Here is a 12908-nt window from a genome sequence, read left to right on the forward strand (position 1 = left end):
ACGCATAGACGCAGAGGACGCTTATGATAGAGATAAAGGGGAGGTGTGCGTGTTTAATTGCACAGATACATCACCTGTGCTCATTTCCTGCAGCAGCAGTTGGAGGAGAGATCCAGGAGGGATCGGCCCCGGCCACCCGCTGACTGGCCGTCCTCACACCCGTCCAAGGGCATCAGGGGGACCGATGGAGCTCTGCCGTACCCCGAGGGGAACGAGGACAACACCGGTCTACAGGGCAGGTAAATCCCTGCCTGCTGCACGCAGTTTTCATTACGGTGACCTCGAAAAGAGAACAAAAGCATCTTTCTATTCTCGGCTTAATGTTTCCCTCTCTGCCCCTGTTCCTCATTGTTTCCACCTCTGTGTGTTTTCCTACGTCAGTGATTACATGATGAAGGAGCAGCACTGCAGGAAGCAAGGGCGAGGGATCCGCAGTGAGAGCCAGGACAGCCGAAGCCCAGACAGTGCTTGTTCCCTGGGCTACGACAGCAGGGACTCCAGCCCAGATTGTGTCCTGGATGGTGAGGGCAACAGCAATAAGAGACAAAATAACAAAGAACACAGTTTAGGCGATGGATTGTAGAGGTGTAGCTGCATTAGAAGGAGAGTACAAGGCCACAGAAAATGAGGAGTGGTATTTAAAGCAACTTCTATATGGATGGGAATTTCGGACATTAGCATCCCCCAGTGGTAGCATCAGTGTCTGACAGAAGTGCATCCTGCACTTCCTCCTAGACTGAACAGATTACACCAGGATTATACTTTTTTTCTCTCAAAATGATTTAACAAATTCTCTAAAATGCTAAAATAATGCAAACACATAATAGCAGATTTGCACTCAATTCAGTTCATTAAACTTTATTGTCTCTGTGGAGAAATTTGTAGCATGCAGTATGTGTATTGCAGTTCCACAGAAGACAACATCAAAACAACATGCTCTCATACTCATACACACTTGCACACACATGATAACCCCCCACATATAGCTCCATATGGCATGACCCACATAATTCATAGATTTCTGCTCAATAGCTTGCAAGGAGGGCATTCTTCAGTGGACAGCCACATTCATTGCTGTATTTCTACATTTCTGTTTCATCATATGAAATATCTTCTCCAAGTGTGTTGAGTGCAGGGTTTAAAATGAAAGAATAAAATGGACATGAAAGCCATGATATGCTTTCAATGTGAAGCTGATACCCCCTGAGAGGGATTGGAGCACACACAGGCTTGGGTTTTTGATAAAAACATGTCAGATAATAGCCTACTATCACAAAAGCTTCAATGTTCTGACTGGTCATTGGTTAAGGACTGTGTAGCGATCTATGCAGTAGATGTGTCAAGGTCAAGTGGGTTTAGAAAAGGGTTTTCTTCATCTCAGCTGAAGCCTACTTGTTATTTTTGTTTTTAGACTCTGCAGATGTGGAGTCTCTGGGCCAGGACAGCTCTGATGAGGAGAATGAAGAGCGAGAGGAAGAGGAGCAAAAGGCAGAGCTGACGAGTATGGACGAGGCTCTGAGGACAGTGACTGATAGTGCTAACCGCAGTCAAGTAAATTTCCTTAAGCAGAACTATGAGACTCTGGCAGAAAGCTGCAGCACAGGTGAGATAAGGCACAACATGTGTCGGTACAGACCCACCCACAATATTGATTATTCTGGTGCTTGACCAGCACTTTCACTTTCATTTTCTTTTTCTCTCTGTGTCACTCTCTGTTTTTGTCCTCTCTCTGCCTCTGTCCCCATTTTTCCGTTACGGGTTTTTCTAATGCCTGATGTCTGTCCACAGCTGAGCAGAGCAGGGTCCCAAGGCTCAGTATGTCGTCACGCTTCCTGGCCAGAGGACATAATAACAGGTACTGTTTACCACTTCAGACCAGTGCAGAGTCACAGCTTTAATTATAAACCCATGTGGACTCACACACACTGCTCTGCTAAACCATCTGTATACTGCATGGAGCAAGCCAAGCTCTCAGTTTAAAATTGCATTGTTAAATCTGTCTTGTATGTGAGAATATTATTGGGTGTATAGAACTTTCTCGCTTGTAAAATCTGTTATTTGATATAAGGAATATCTGGAAATGAGCATATTCATATTTCTGCCAAGAATAGAGAAAATCGATGCCACTGTCATGTCTATGCTGTACAGTGAATATGCTACTCCATTAGCTTCGCTGGAAACAAGGAAAAACAGCTAGCTGGCTCTAGAAGCATGCATGATCCACATATTAGCACTAGCTTGCTAATGAAGTCTCTACTGGTTGCCTGGCAACTGCTCCTGGCCAAGAACTTGTCCAATACAAACTCCAATTAAACGGACAATTATATTGTTACAATTATGTATTTGTACATATAAAACAAATTAGATGAAATGTAACTAATGCAACTAATGCTGCCAGATTGATTTTTCTATGTTGAACATAGCAAGCTAAGCGTACTGGGGGATCATCCCTATGTTCCCCGGGTCCTATGTTCCCCACTTTGTATTTTCCCAAAAGGACCCGGGGAACATGCAATTTTTGGTCCCACCTGGAAGTGGAGTTGTGACCTTTCAGATTTCTGAATGAGAAGTTGAGTTGTGACTTGGAGTGAGAAGTGTAATTGTCCCATTGGTTGGGTTGCTAGGCAATGAAGAAAGGAGTTGGTTAAGTTTAGTAAAAAGACCAGGTAGAGGCTAGACAGGCCAGATAGATAGAGAGAGTCCAGATAGAGAGAGTCCATCGACCAGCAACAGCGGGGAACACAAGACCCTTTTTCAGAAAAATTTAACTCCTGACCTGTTTTCCAATAATCAATTATTACTTTTAGTAACACAGATTTATTGTCATTAAATGCAATAAAGCGACAGTCTTATGAACAGAAGACTGTTAAAACGGTTAGGCCGGCAAACATTAAGCTAAGCATGCACAGCTGCTAGCATGGCTCATATTTAGCATACAGACATGATTATGGTATTGATATTTCCATCTTGAAATCTCTGTAAGAAAGAAGAAGAAACCCCAAAATGTCAGACCACTCCTTTGACATACTTTATTTAACTGTGTATTGTTTCTACCGATCTCTGCAGGGGGTTGTCTCTGTTTGCCAAAGTGCATGGAAAAGAACAAGGTAGCCACTCTGCAAAGCCCCCAGTGTCTAAAGTACGGCCTTTGATGGAGGATGACCGGAGTGTAAACATGGAGGACGAGACCCCTGTGTCCCTTGGCAGGATCGAAAGACCAAAGTAAGGAGGAAATACAGACTAGGAGTTGCAAAAGTGCTTCTTTGGTAGGCTTGGATTATTGGATTATTATTAAGAGGCACAAAAGGTACCCTCTTTGTAAATGACTGAATACATTTTTTATATTGTTTAAAACCAGTCTGAACCGAAAGGAGGTAAACATGCAAACAGGATAATGCTCATGCAAATAAAAGACAGACTAAATGAGTAAAATGCAGCACAGACGCAAAAGAAAATAAAGGCATGAATAACTGGATTTGAAGTGATCTTAAAGCTGTGGTGTTGTATCACAACAGGGCAGATGCTTCAGAGAGGGACTGTACTCCTGTCCTTAGACCCCACAAGAAGAAGACTTCAGCATCCCACCTGTGGAGGATGTCCAACCCTCCATCCAAAACTCCACTGCTACTGGACAAAACATCTTTGAAGAAATCACACTCTGCCCAGAACCTGACCTCAGACTGTACGTTTCATCATCAATGAGTTGATTTTTTTTTTTACTCTTATTTTCTTCTGTTTATGTAACGATAGTGGTGGACAAAGAAATGCTGTTAAATGTGCCAAATAATTCATACTGACTGTGAAAAATGACCTGGGATTGGCAATATATTATCCAGATAACCTGCTTCTGTTTTCTCAAAACAAGACACTGATGTCCACTTCTTCATCCTTTCTCCAGCTCCCTGCTCCCCTGCGCTGTCAAGTGATCGCAAGATGTTACGCAAGAGACCTCAGCAGCTTTTCCTGGATCACGATGTTCCCAGTCTGTCTTTCCACCTTTCCTCACCTTCCTCTGGTTCACCTCAGTCTCCCCAGTCCCCTCTGCCTTGGGAAAGCCCCAAACTCAAAAGCCAGCACTCCTACATGAATCCCACGGCTAGCTCTATTGCCAAAGGCAATCGGTCCTCCTCCATGGGCGACGGCATCCATGTGGGAACCCCACCTCGCTCCCCTCCCTTCCTTAAGGGCAGGAGGGCATCTGTGGAGCTGGAGGTGGAGCACCCACTGCTCACCTCATCGCCAGTCACCGCTCTCCCGTCCTCTCTGTCATCGTCGTCGTCCATCTTACCGTGTCCTACATCAAACAGTCCCTCCCCTACTCCTTCCCATCCCACAGCTACAGTTTCACCCACTCCTTTAACCCAGAACATTCCGCCCTCTCGCATCCCACTTCCCAAGCAGCCTCTCAGCCCTCGACGCAGCCTCTGCCTGGAGTTAACTACAAGCTCAAATTGGCCTGGAGGTCCAGGGAGAGCTTCTACGCCTACAATAGACCCTGGATGTAATGTAACAGGAAGCAGACAAGGTTTGTCAACCAGTCTTATACCATGAGATGTGCTATAATACACACACAGTTAATTCAAATAGGTCCCTGACTATTCCTGCTGCTTTGTGTTTATCTCTCTTATATTTCTAGTACTAGGTAGACATCTGTCTTTGAATTTGGATCTTTCTTTGCCAAGTTCCCTACCAGTGAAGAGAGGCTCCGTTTCTGACAGGTACATGTTAACTTCACGATCACTAAACACAACCTGTTGCACATGTTTTTTTGCTGGAGGCTGTAAAGACTTCATGACAGCAGAACTAAAATCCCCTCCAAGAACAGCAAGTATTATGTCCAGCTAAAGTTTATTTATCTGTCTTTTACATGAGAGTGCTGCAGTGTTAAGCAAATTGATTACATTGTAATTTTCATTCTACTCTTTTGAACTCAGATGTCTTTTTGTCAGAATTTGCATACAGCAGTAACTGACACACATTTCTGACATACCTTCCCAGTGCCAAGCAGCCAGCACAGGTGGCTGTAGCTGAAGAGTGCCCTCTGGTGCCCGAAGAGGCCCCCGCATCAAGTGCTAACCCCCAGCCAGGTCTGACTCCACACAACTCTTATTAACCTGTCTGTCACAAACAGTCCTCCTCTCCATCACTGCATCTCCTCACACTGATCCCCTTTCCTGTCCTCCGGCCTAGCTGTCTGCCAGTCTGTGTCTGTGTCTCGTGTCCCTCAGTCTGTCTCGGTGCCCCCCCCTGCTGTCAGTTCTGTGAGTCCACAGATGAAGGGAGATAATGATGTTTTGAATTCTCCTCTTTTCCCCCTCATTTTAATGTCATCTGTGTGCCTCTTTATCTCTGTGGTGTGCTGCTCAAAATGTAAATTACTGTCGCACAAAACAAAGATGTCTTGCAACAGGCTTGAAACATGTCACTTGAAATATCAAAAAACAGTTGATTACTATATAAATTGTTTCGCAAAATGCTTCCTAAAAGAGAGGGAGACGTTTTCCATTTAGACTCATCATGTCACCCTGGTAATCACAAGATATTAAGCTGCAAAATCTAATAGAATTTGCTCACAATAACACTCTTATTTGGATATTAATACAATTATAACCAATTATTTAATATGATTTTATGACCCACCGTTACCTGAATTGCTCACTCACTAGGTACAGTGCTGAGGTGAATCTTAAAATAACTTCCTTATCCTGTTCTTCATGCTTCTCTGCTGCTGCGTTCTCAATCGTGACTTCACTTTTTTTTTTTTTTTTTAAAACACACTCACCATGAATGCCATTAAATGATACTCAGTCCACATTTGTACCTACAGCTGTGCGTTTTGCTTGAGGAAATAAGCTGTGAAATCATTTTCTCATTTTCACAGCTCACGCCGCTGCTGCTCTCCAGCCTCGAACAGCAGCTTTTTCTATAGTTTCTCTTCTGCTACCAAGTTTTTTGTTGTTTTTTTCTTCCCTTTTCTGCTCTTTAACCTTTTGTTCAACATGCACTGTGCACCCACTTCACTCAATAACAGTGTGTTTGTGCCTATCTGCTCTGTGCTGTACGTGTGTCTTTGTGCACTCTCCAATTTGCCACATGCAGGGCGATACTTGAAAGAGCCATTCTCTCCCTCTCTCTGCAGATAACCCCATCTCCTTGGAAACTTGTAGGCAGGTTGTTACCGAGCTTCACAACAGTCTGAGGAAAACTGTCATGCTCTATACCACGGTCAGTGAATGTGTGTTTTTGTGTTTGTGTGCCTACATGAAAATTAGAACAAAATGAGATGGAGAGTTAAAAGAGCATGAAAGGAAGCAGGAAAGGTGGAGAAAAGAGGGAGATCATGAAGAGAGGAAAGAGATAGCGATGCTTTCTCACATATTACACCTGTAATTTCTCATGTTCCTCTTGTTATTGTTATGAATTACATGTATAGGTTGATAATACTGCTGATAATTTTAAAATCCTACATTTTCACATAATGTCACTGTTTTGTCGTCTACTCCTGTGGATGCTGCCACTGGGTTTCAGTTACCTCACATTTTAACATGATTTTTCCAATAATTCATTTAATAATTAAATACCCCACAACAGACAAAACTCCTGCACACTGTCATCACTTGCATCAGGTTTATTGGGGTTACCACATTTCAGTCTAGAAGGCCTTCATCAGGTAGTCAGGTAGTACTGATGCAGATGAAGACAGTGTGCGGAAGTTTTCTCTGTTGAACTTATTTGGTCATTCAGTCCTCTCCGACACACCTGTCTGTCTTTTGGGGTGTGCATAATAAGTTCTTCAAGTTTAACTTCATAGGACAATTTGTGATGATCTTCTTAGTGGTGGGTACCTTTAGGGCTGCGAATGACACACAAATGTAGGGTCAGTTTATCCGTTCATTATTTTCTCAGGGGGCAACCGCCATTCCGACATCCCACCAGTCCGACATAGGCCTCTAATTGTCTAAATGACAACACTTCATTTTCTATCGAACGTCCCATCATTCTGACAATTCTTGCCTCCTATGGTCGGAATGATGGTATTTTTTCCCCCTTTTTTTTAAACATCCTGCCTTTCTGACAATTCCTTTAATAGCGTATTTTTTCCCCAAAAGATTTTGCACTGGTTGGGCTTAGGCAATGAAGAAAGGAGTTGGTTAAGTTCAGTAAAAAGACAAAGTAGAGGATAGACAGGCCAGATAGATAGAGAGAGTCCAGATAAGTAGGAGGGAGTCACCTGTTGAGTAACGTACATTTCCTTCTATTGAATGTTGGAATGGTGGGACAATGGCATGTTAGAATAGCAGTATGTTGGAATGGTGGTATGTCTAAATGGTGGTATGTAGGAATGCTGGTATGTTGGAATGACAGCATGTAACCTATTTTCTCACAACAGAGAAACTGTTCCCAGAAAATATTTGGATTTTTCTTTCTTTCTTTTTTTGCTTGAACAGTGGCTTGAATTCATTTCCGTTAAAGGGATACTTCACCCAAAATGGATAATTCACCAATTTTCTACTAACTGTCATGCCAAGGAAGGGTTTGGAGAACTTTGGGAGTCATCAAAACTTTTGGAGTTCCAGGGGGGGTCCATAACGGATTTTCACCTAATGGCGGCGGATAGTGCTCACCTTTGAATCATCCAAAACACACACTATGAAACATCCAAAAACCTCCATACTGCTCGTCTGTACTGACCCAAGTGTCCTGAAGCCACGACATGAAAAAGTTGTTCCGAAAAAATTAATTTGATCTCTGTTGTAGCAGTAGCTCCCAGTGGCTCTGTTGATGTTTGTGCGCATGCGCGAGATTTGCAGTGAGATGTTCTTCCGTGTTTACATCATACATCCAATGGTTTACAACGATGAATGAACATCTCGCAGCAAATTTCTCTCGTTTTGATAAGTTCTCCAAACCCTTCCCTGGCATGACGTGAGTAGAAAATTGGTGAATTATCGATTTTGGGTGAAATATCCCTTTAACCATTTGATCAACTAATCATCTCAGCTTGAGAGACATTTCAAATGTAGACAAAAATATTATTTGGTAAATAAAAAAAGGTTAATTTATCATAAACAATCATTAGTTGCTACTAAACCTAATAAAAAAAAGTCAAACACACTAAAAGGTAATAGTCTGTCTGCCTGTCTGCTTGGCTGACTGGTTCATGTATGTTTGGGTTCATCTCAACCAGGTTCTGCAGAGCGACCAACAGCCCAGTGAGGACCAACAGCAGATGAGGGGAATCCTGTCTAACGCCCTGTTCATGGTCAAGACGGAGCTGGACTCTCTGCCTCACACGTCCTCACCGTGTGACGGCGCCCAAGGGGAGCAGGGGGTCAGAGGTGAGGGAGACAAGGCCCTCGCTCTGCTGGAGCAGTACGCTGAGCTGCTGCTGAAGTCAGTGGAGAGGAGACTAGACACCAAGACCTGAACAGATAGACTGATGTTTCCCGTGCACATACAGTACTGTATTCTAGCAGAGCCAGAGACACAGACACTTTCACACTCGGTAGCACTGTGAACTGAACACTTGTTATTTTGCACAGAGATCCTCTGATGAAGTATGTTACATACTTCTTACTAGCACAGAGATCCTCTGATCTTATTTTCTGACCCTTTATTGAGTGTGAATTGAAAATGTTGGGGATTATGCACTGAAATAAGAATAAGAGAAGAAAGTTGCCTTATTTTTCAAGATGCCATAGTTTGTCTGTTTCCACTTTTTTAAATTGTAATGAGTTTTTTAAATGTTATGAAGGGAGATACTAGAGGGACAAGTTTGATGAAGCACATGATGAGCACAAGTAGTTGAAAACTGGTGAAACTGGTGTACAGTATGTGGGTTATAAAACTCCTCCTATGTAATTATTACATTGACTTGTATTACTAGTCACCATTAGTCCTGTACCTTTACTTGTAGTAATGCTCTTAGAATAGAAAACTGACATTCCTCCTAAAGGTGGCAGTACAGCTGTTTTCAACCGTCTTTGCATCCTTTCCAGACCAGTGCATGTGGGCCAAAATGGTTTTGTTTACATATTAAGAAAGAAGAGGGTTAGGTGATGGAGGGAGCAGGTTTTTGTGGGAGGATAGAGGAAGTGAAGTCGAGGTGTGTGGATAGAATTGTGATGTTGGAGTGTGAGGTTGGAGGTAAGAGTTTGATGACCTGGAAGGATGTTGAAGCTCCTCTGTTTGTCATGTAATTCATATTCTTCTGCCAACAGTGTCTCCCTGGTTTCAACAGTAACTGTGACTTGTCCTTATTACTCTGTATTGTATATTAGACATCAGATTCTTTTTGTTAGTTGATGTTTCTTCTGTACGTTTCTGAAAGTTTTTGTAGTGCTGCTTTTAATGTTCTGCTCAGATGTTTCTCTGAGAGAGATTATTCTTCTGTGTTGCTGTTATACAGTTTCTAATTACTGCACTCATACACTTTCTAATTACTGTCTTTTGTGGTCTCTTACAAGAATAAACATGGAGATGTTGGTATTATTATGGTATTATATTTTATTATGAGTGAAGAATAATCATTTCAGTTAACAGAACCTCAGAGAGCTGAGACATAAATTATTTCCAAACAATATTGACACATGCATTATTCTCTTTTAGTAGTTATTTGATCATATAGCAAAGATTATACACAATAAATAGCAGTAGCATATTTGTGGTGAAAAGCTGTTCATATACAAACTAGTTAGTTACGTAGCATATTATTGAATGAGCTCAGCTCATGTGTTTATTAATATTAAATTAGATACTAACACACATTCAATCTTTAAGCACTATTGCCTCCAGAGTAAAGTGTATTAATGCATGTATGTAGGCATCTGGGAAAAATTCTATATGTGTCCTTTTATGCATTTCTGCTGCATTTACAGCACACACTCACAAACACATTGTATTTCCTATGGAAGTGTCTCCACATTGACAAAGGTGAGGACGACATCATGCAGGATGTTGATCCTGTCAATCTGGTTGAGCTCTCTGACGCGGTGTCTGAACTCAAACAGTGGGATGTTGTTCACCGCCACCCTGAACGACTCCTGAGTGCACAGAATCTTCATCTGGAACAGAGACCAACACCAACTATGTAGCACTTCAATCAAGACCATGAGCTATCACACATACAGTGTTCAGTTTCTCCTGTTCCCAACAATGTACTGTACAAGATGATTTTCTATATTTTCCTAATGCAAAATCCAGGGCAACTTCAAGTTAAGATGCAACAGCAGGGACCAGACAGGAAACACAGACACGAGGACTGTTGGACACAGAATTAGCTCCTCAGATTAGTCACTGCTTGTTGATGCCTGTAGAAGCGTAATTGTTATTGATGTTATTGAGCAACATGAGACCCCCACTGACCTCCAGTAGCCTCCCTGCAGTACATCAGTTCCCTTATCTAGGACTCGCTTGCACAAACGATTTTCCAACCCTTTCCATCTTTTCCAAACGTTATCCTGATATTAACCATGAAAAAGTGACCTGGAGTCAGTTAAAGGTACCCTGTGCAGACTTTTGAAACATCATCATCTTGTACAATTCAAATCAGACAATGGTTAAAATGATTAGTGGCTTCTATTTATTAAATTGATCTGTGTTGCAAAAAGAAGAAAACTGTATGAAAAAGCAATAGTGGATTAGCAGCTGCAGATGCTCACACTTCAGTGACTAAATGTGGTCAAGATTTATTGATGTTATGTTAGCATGCTACACATAGCATCTTAAAGCCCAGTTCCTCAATGCGTTATGTAATTAGAGCCCTCTCTCTAAAACTCACCTCAAATGGGCTCCCAAGAGCAAAGGGGAAGGGTCCCTTCAGGTCTCGCTCCTCCGCGCCCCAGCGCTCACCCACTTTGTGATTACGGACCACAACCTGTTTGCCCCCCTCACTGAAGCGAGGGTTGATATGAAAGGCGATGTCATTGCCTCTCAGAAAGTTCACTGTGAACCTGTAGGAAAAGGAAGCAGGGTGGATGTTGACGGCACTGTGCTGTGTAGAGAAACCGAATGTGTGAGAAACAGCATACGGAGATCTTACATTTTAGCATTAGGTTTGATATGACCCATGATGGTCATTATCATTTTGTCATAGACCCCACGAGCCAGGTTCAGGTTGTATGGCACACTCTAAAGAGCAAAAGAGTAAGAGAGGGACCATGGAGCTGTGAGAACTGAACTGAAAATGTGACAACCAACCAACATAGACAGATTGATGCAAGTGAGATCCCCTGCACTTGACTCACCATAGGTCCAGATGTAGGTGGAAGCCAGTGCACAGGCACAAGTGCTGGGTTCTGTCCAGGCCATCCTGACTGTCCTGGGTTATAAGGCCAGCCTGGATGGGCAGGCCAGCCTGGTGGACGGTAGCTGGCAGCGGGAGCAGGAGCAGGAGCAGGAACCGGTGCTGGAACTGTGACTGGGACTTGAACTGGAGCTGGGACTTGAGTGGGGACCTGAACTTGAATTGGAGCTGGTTGCTGTGGAGGTTGGTATTGGGTTCCTGGTTGGTATTGGGTGCCTGGTTGGTACTGGGTTCCTGGTTGGTATTGGGTGGCCGGTTGGTACTGGGTGCCTGGTTGGTACTGGGTGCCTGGCCAGCAGGGCTGGCATGGTTGCCCCATAGTAGGAGCTGGAGCCGGAGCCGGAGCTGGAGCTGGGTATATGGTTGTGGTTGGTGCAGGAGCCAGCGTTACAGCTTGTGCCGGGGCTGGAACTGACATAGTTGTAGGGACAGAGACTGGGGCTGGTTGTGGCCCAGGCCAGCAGGGTGTGTTTGGCTGGCCGGTCCAGCATGGTGCTGGCTGGGTGGGCTGTCCTGGCCACGCAGGGAACCCACCGCCAGATGATGGCAGGCTGGGCCAAAGGCTGTTAGTCTGTGGGGCAGAACCAGCGGGCGGGCAGCTGCCACACAGAGTATCAGAATGCTGAGAGGGAGAGGGAGGAGGAGAGGGGCAGGATGGAGGGGCAGAAGAGTCAGGGGCAGAAGGGTCAGGGGCAAGGATGGACATACGGGGAAGAGTAAGGGTGGAAAGGATGGAGGACACAACCTTGCATTTGCAAACATGGCCGTTTGACACAAGCAAAGATTTCAACACTTATATTTAGATGGAAAAGTAGTTGATTATTTGTTTTATTCTTACCAGTGTAGAGATCTGAGAATTTGAAGAGGTACTTACATCCATGCTGCCTGCCAGAACAAGAGCAGGTGAGCTTTTATTTTCTTTACAGCTTGTTACTTTTTGCTCTTCAGCATGAGTAAATCACAGAGAACGTTATAATAGCAGGGAGACAGAAGAAAACCAAAACATCACCGTGTCAGAAAAAAAAGAAATGGCACAACAACCTGCTAAACTATGGCTAAATCTAAAAAACTATGTTGAACTGTTGTGTCAAGTCACAGAGCATGCACCACGCTCCATAGTTCTCCAGGTGACCACCAGAGGACTCCAGATAGCTTTTCAATTGACAGCAAGGAATTCATGCACTGGGTGACTTGTATTTCCATATAGGTATACATTGTTAACTTAAGCTTATTGAATGCCAATGAATGAATGGGATGTAGCCTACTAATTGAATGATGGCAGCTGAAGACGTCCTCAGTCACGCAGAAACATAATGACACATTCACGCTGGATTGTATGTGCACTTAGAGAGGAATGTGCAGTAACAATGATTCTTTGGTGAAGCGCCATGATATAGTTGTGCCTGTGACTGCAGATTCAATTACTTTTAATACGTTATTTAAAACATAAGCACATGGATTTGCTATTTCATCCTGGCTAATGGTTGCCATCAATAAGAATTACAACCCAGATAAAGATGATTCACAATAATTTATAATAGATGCTGCACTTGGAAAATAATATTCCTCATATAAATCCATATAAAGATGTCTAATGGCACTG

General features: G+C 43.3%; 2 protein-coding genes across 2 annotated transcripts in view; one reads left to right on the forward strand and one right to left on the reverse strand.

The window, feature by feature from the left end:
• LOC311007488 (mitogen-activated protein kinase-binding protein 1-like) overlaps positions 1-8582 on the forward strand; it is a gene marked incomplete at its 5' end in the record, with an annotated part of 32695 nt that extends 24113 nt beyond the window's left edge. The window contains 11 exons of the mRNA XM_084000692.1: positions 94-239; positions 382-521; positions 1412-1603; positions 1789-1855; positions 3112-3222; positions 3516-3682; positions 3899-4525; positions 4637-4718; positions 4999-5087; positions 6140-6237; positions 8198-8582. Of these exons, the coding sequence (XP_083856818.1) occupies positions 94-239; positions 382-521; positions 1412-1603; positions 1789-1855; positions 3112-3222; positions 3516-3682; positions 3899-4525; positions 4637-4718; positions 4999-5087; positions 6140-6237; positions 8198-8428 (1950 nt within the window). The 3' untranslated portion in view covers positions 8429-8582. The remainder of the gene's footprint in view (positions 1-93; positions 240-381; positions 522-1411; positions 1604-1788; positions 1856-3111; positions 3223-3515; positions 3683-3898; positions 4526-4636; positions 4719-4998; positions 5088-6139; positions 6238-8197) is intronic.
• Positions 8583-9905: 1323 nt separating this feature from the next.
• LOC311007554 (uncharacterized protein) lies at positions 9906-12185 on the reverse strand (the record flags this gene model as incomplete). Its single annotated transcript, XM_084000791.1, has 5 exons — positions 9906-10064; positions 10781-10952; positions 11042-11130; positions 11247-11927; positions 12144-12185. 5 exons carry the CDS (start codon positions 12183-12185, stop codon positions 9906-9908), a joined length of 1143 nt encoding a protein of 380 aa, XP_083856917.1.
• Between the last annotated feature and the right edge of the window lie 723 nt (positions 12186-12908).

The sequence above is a fragment of the Trachurus trachurus genome (genome assembly GCF_905171665.1).
Source record: "Trachurus trachurus genome assembly, chromosome: 24".
NCBI lineage: Eukaryota > Metazoa > Chordata > Actinopteri > Carangiformes > Carangidae > Trachurus > Trachurus trachurus.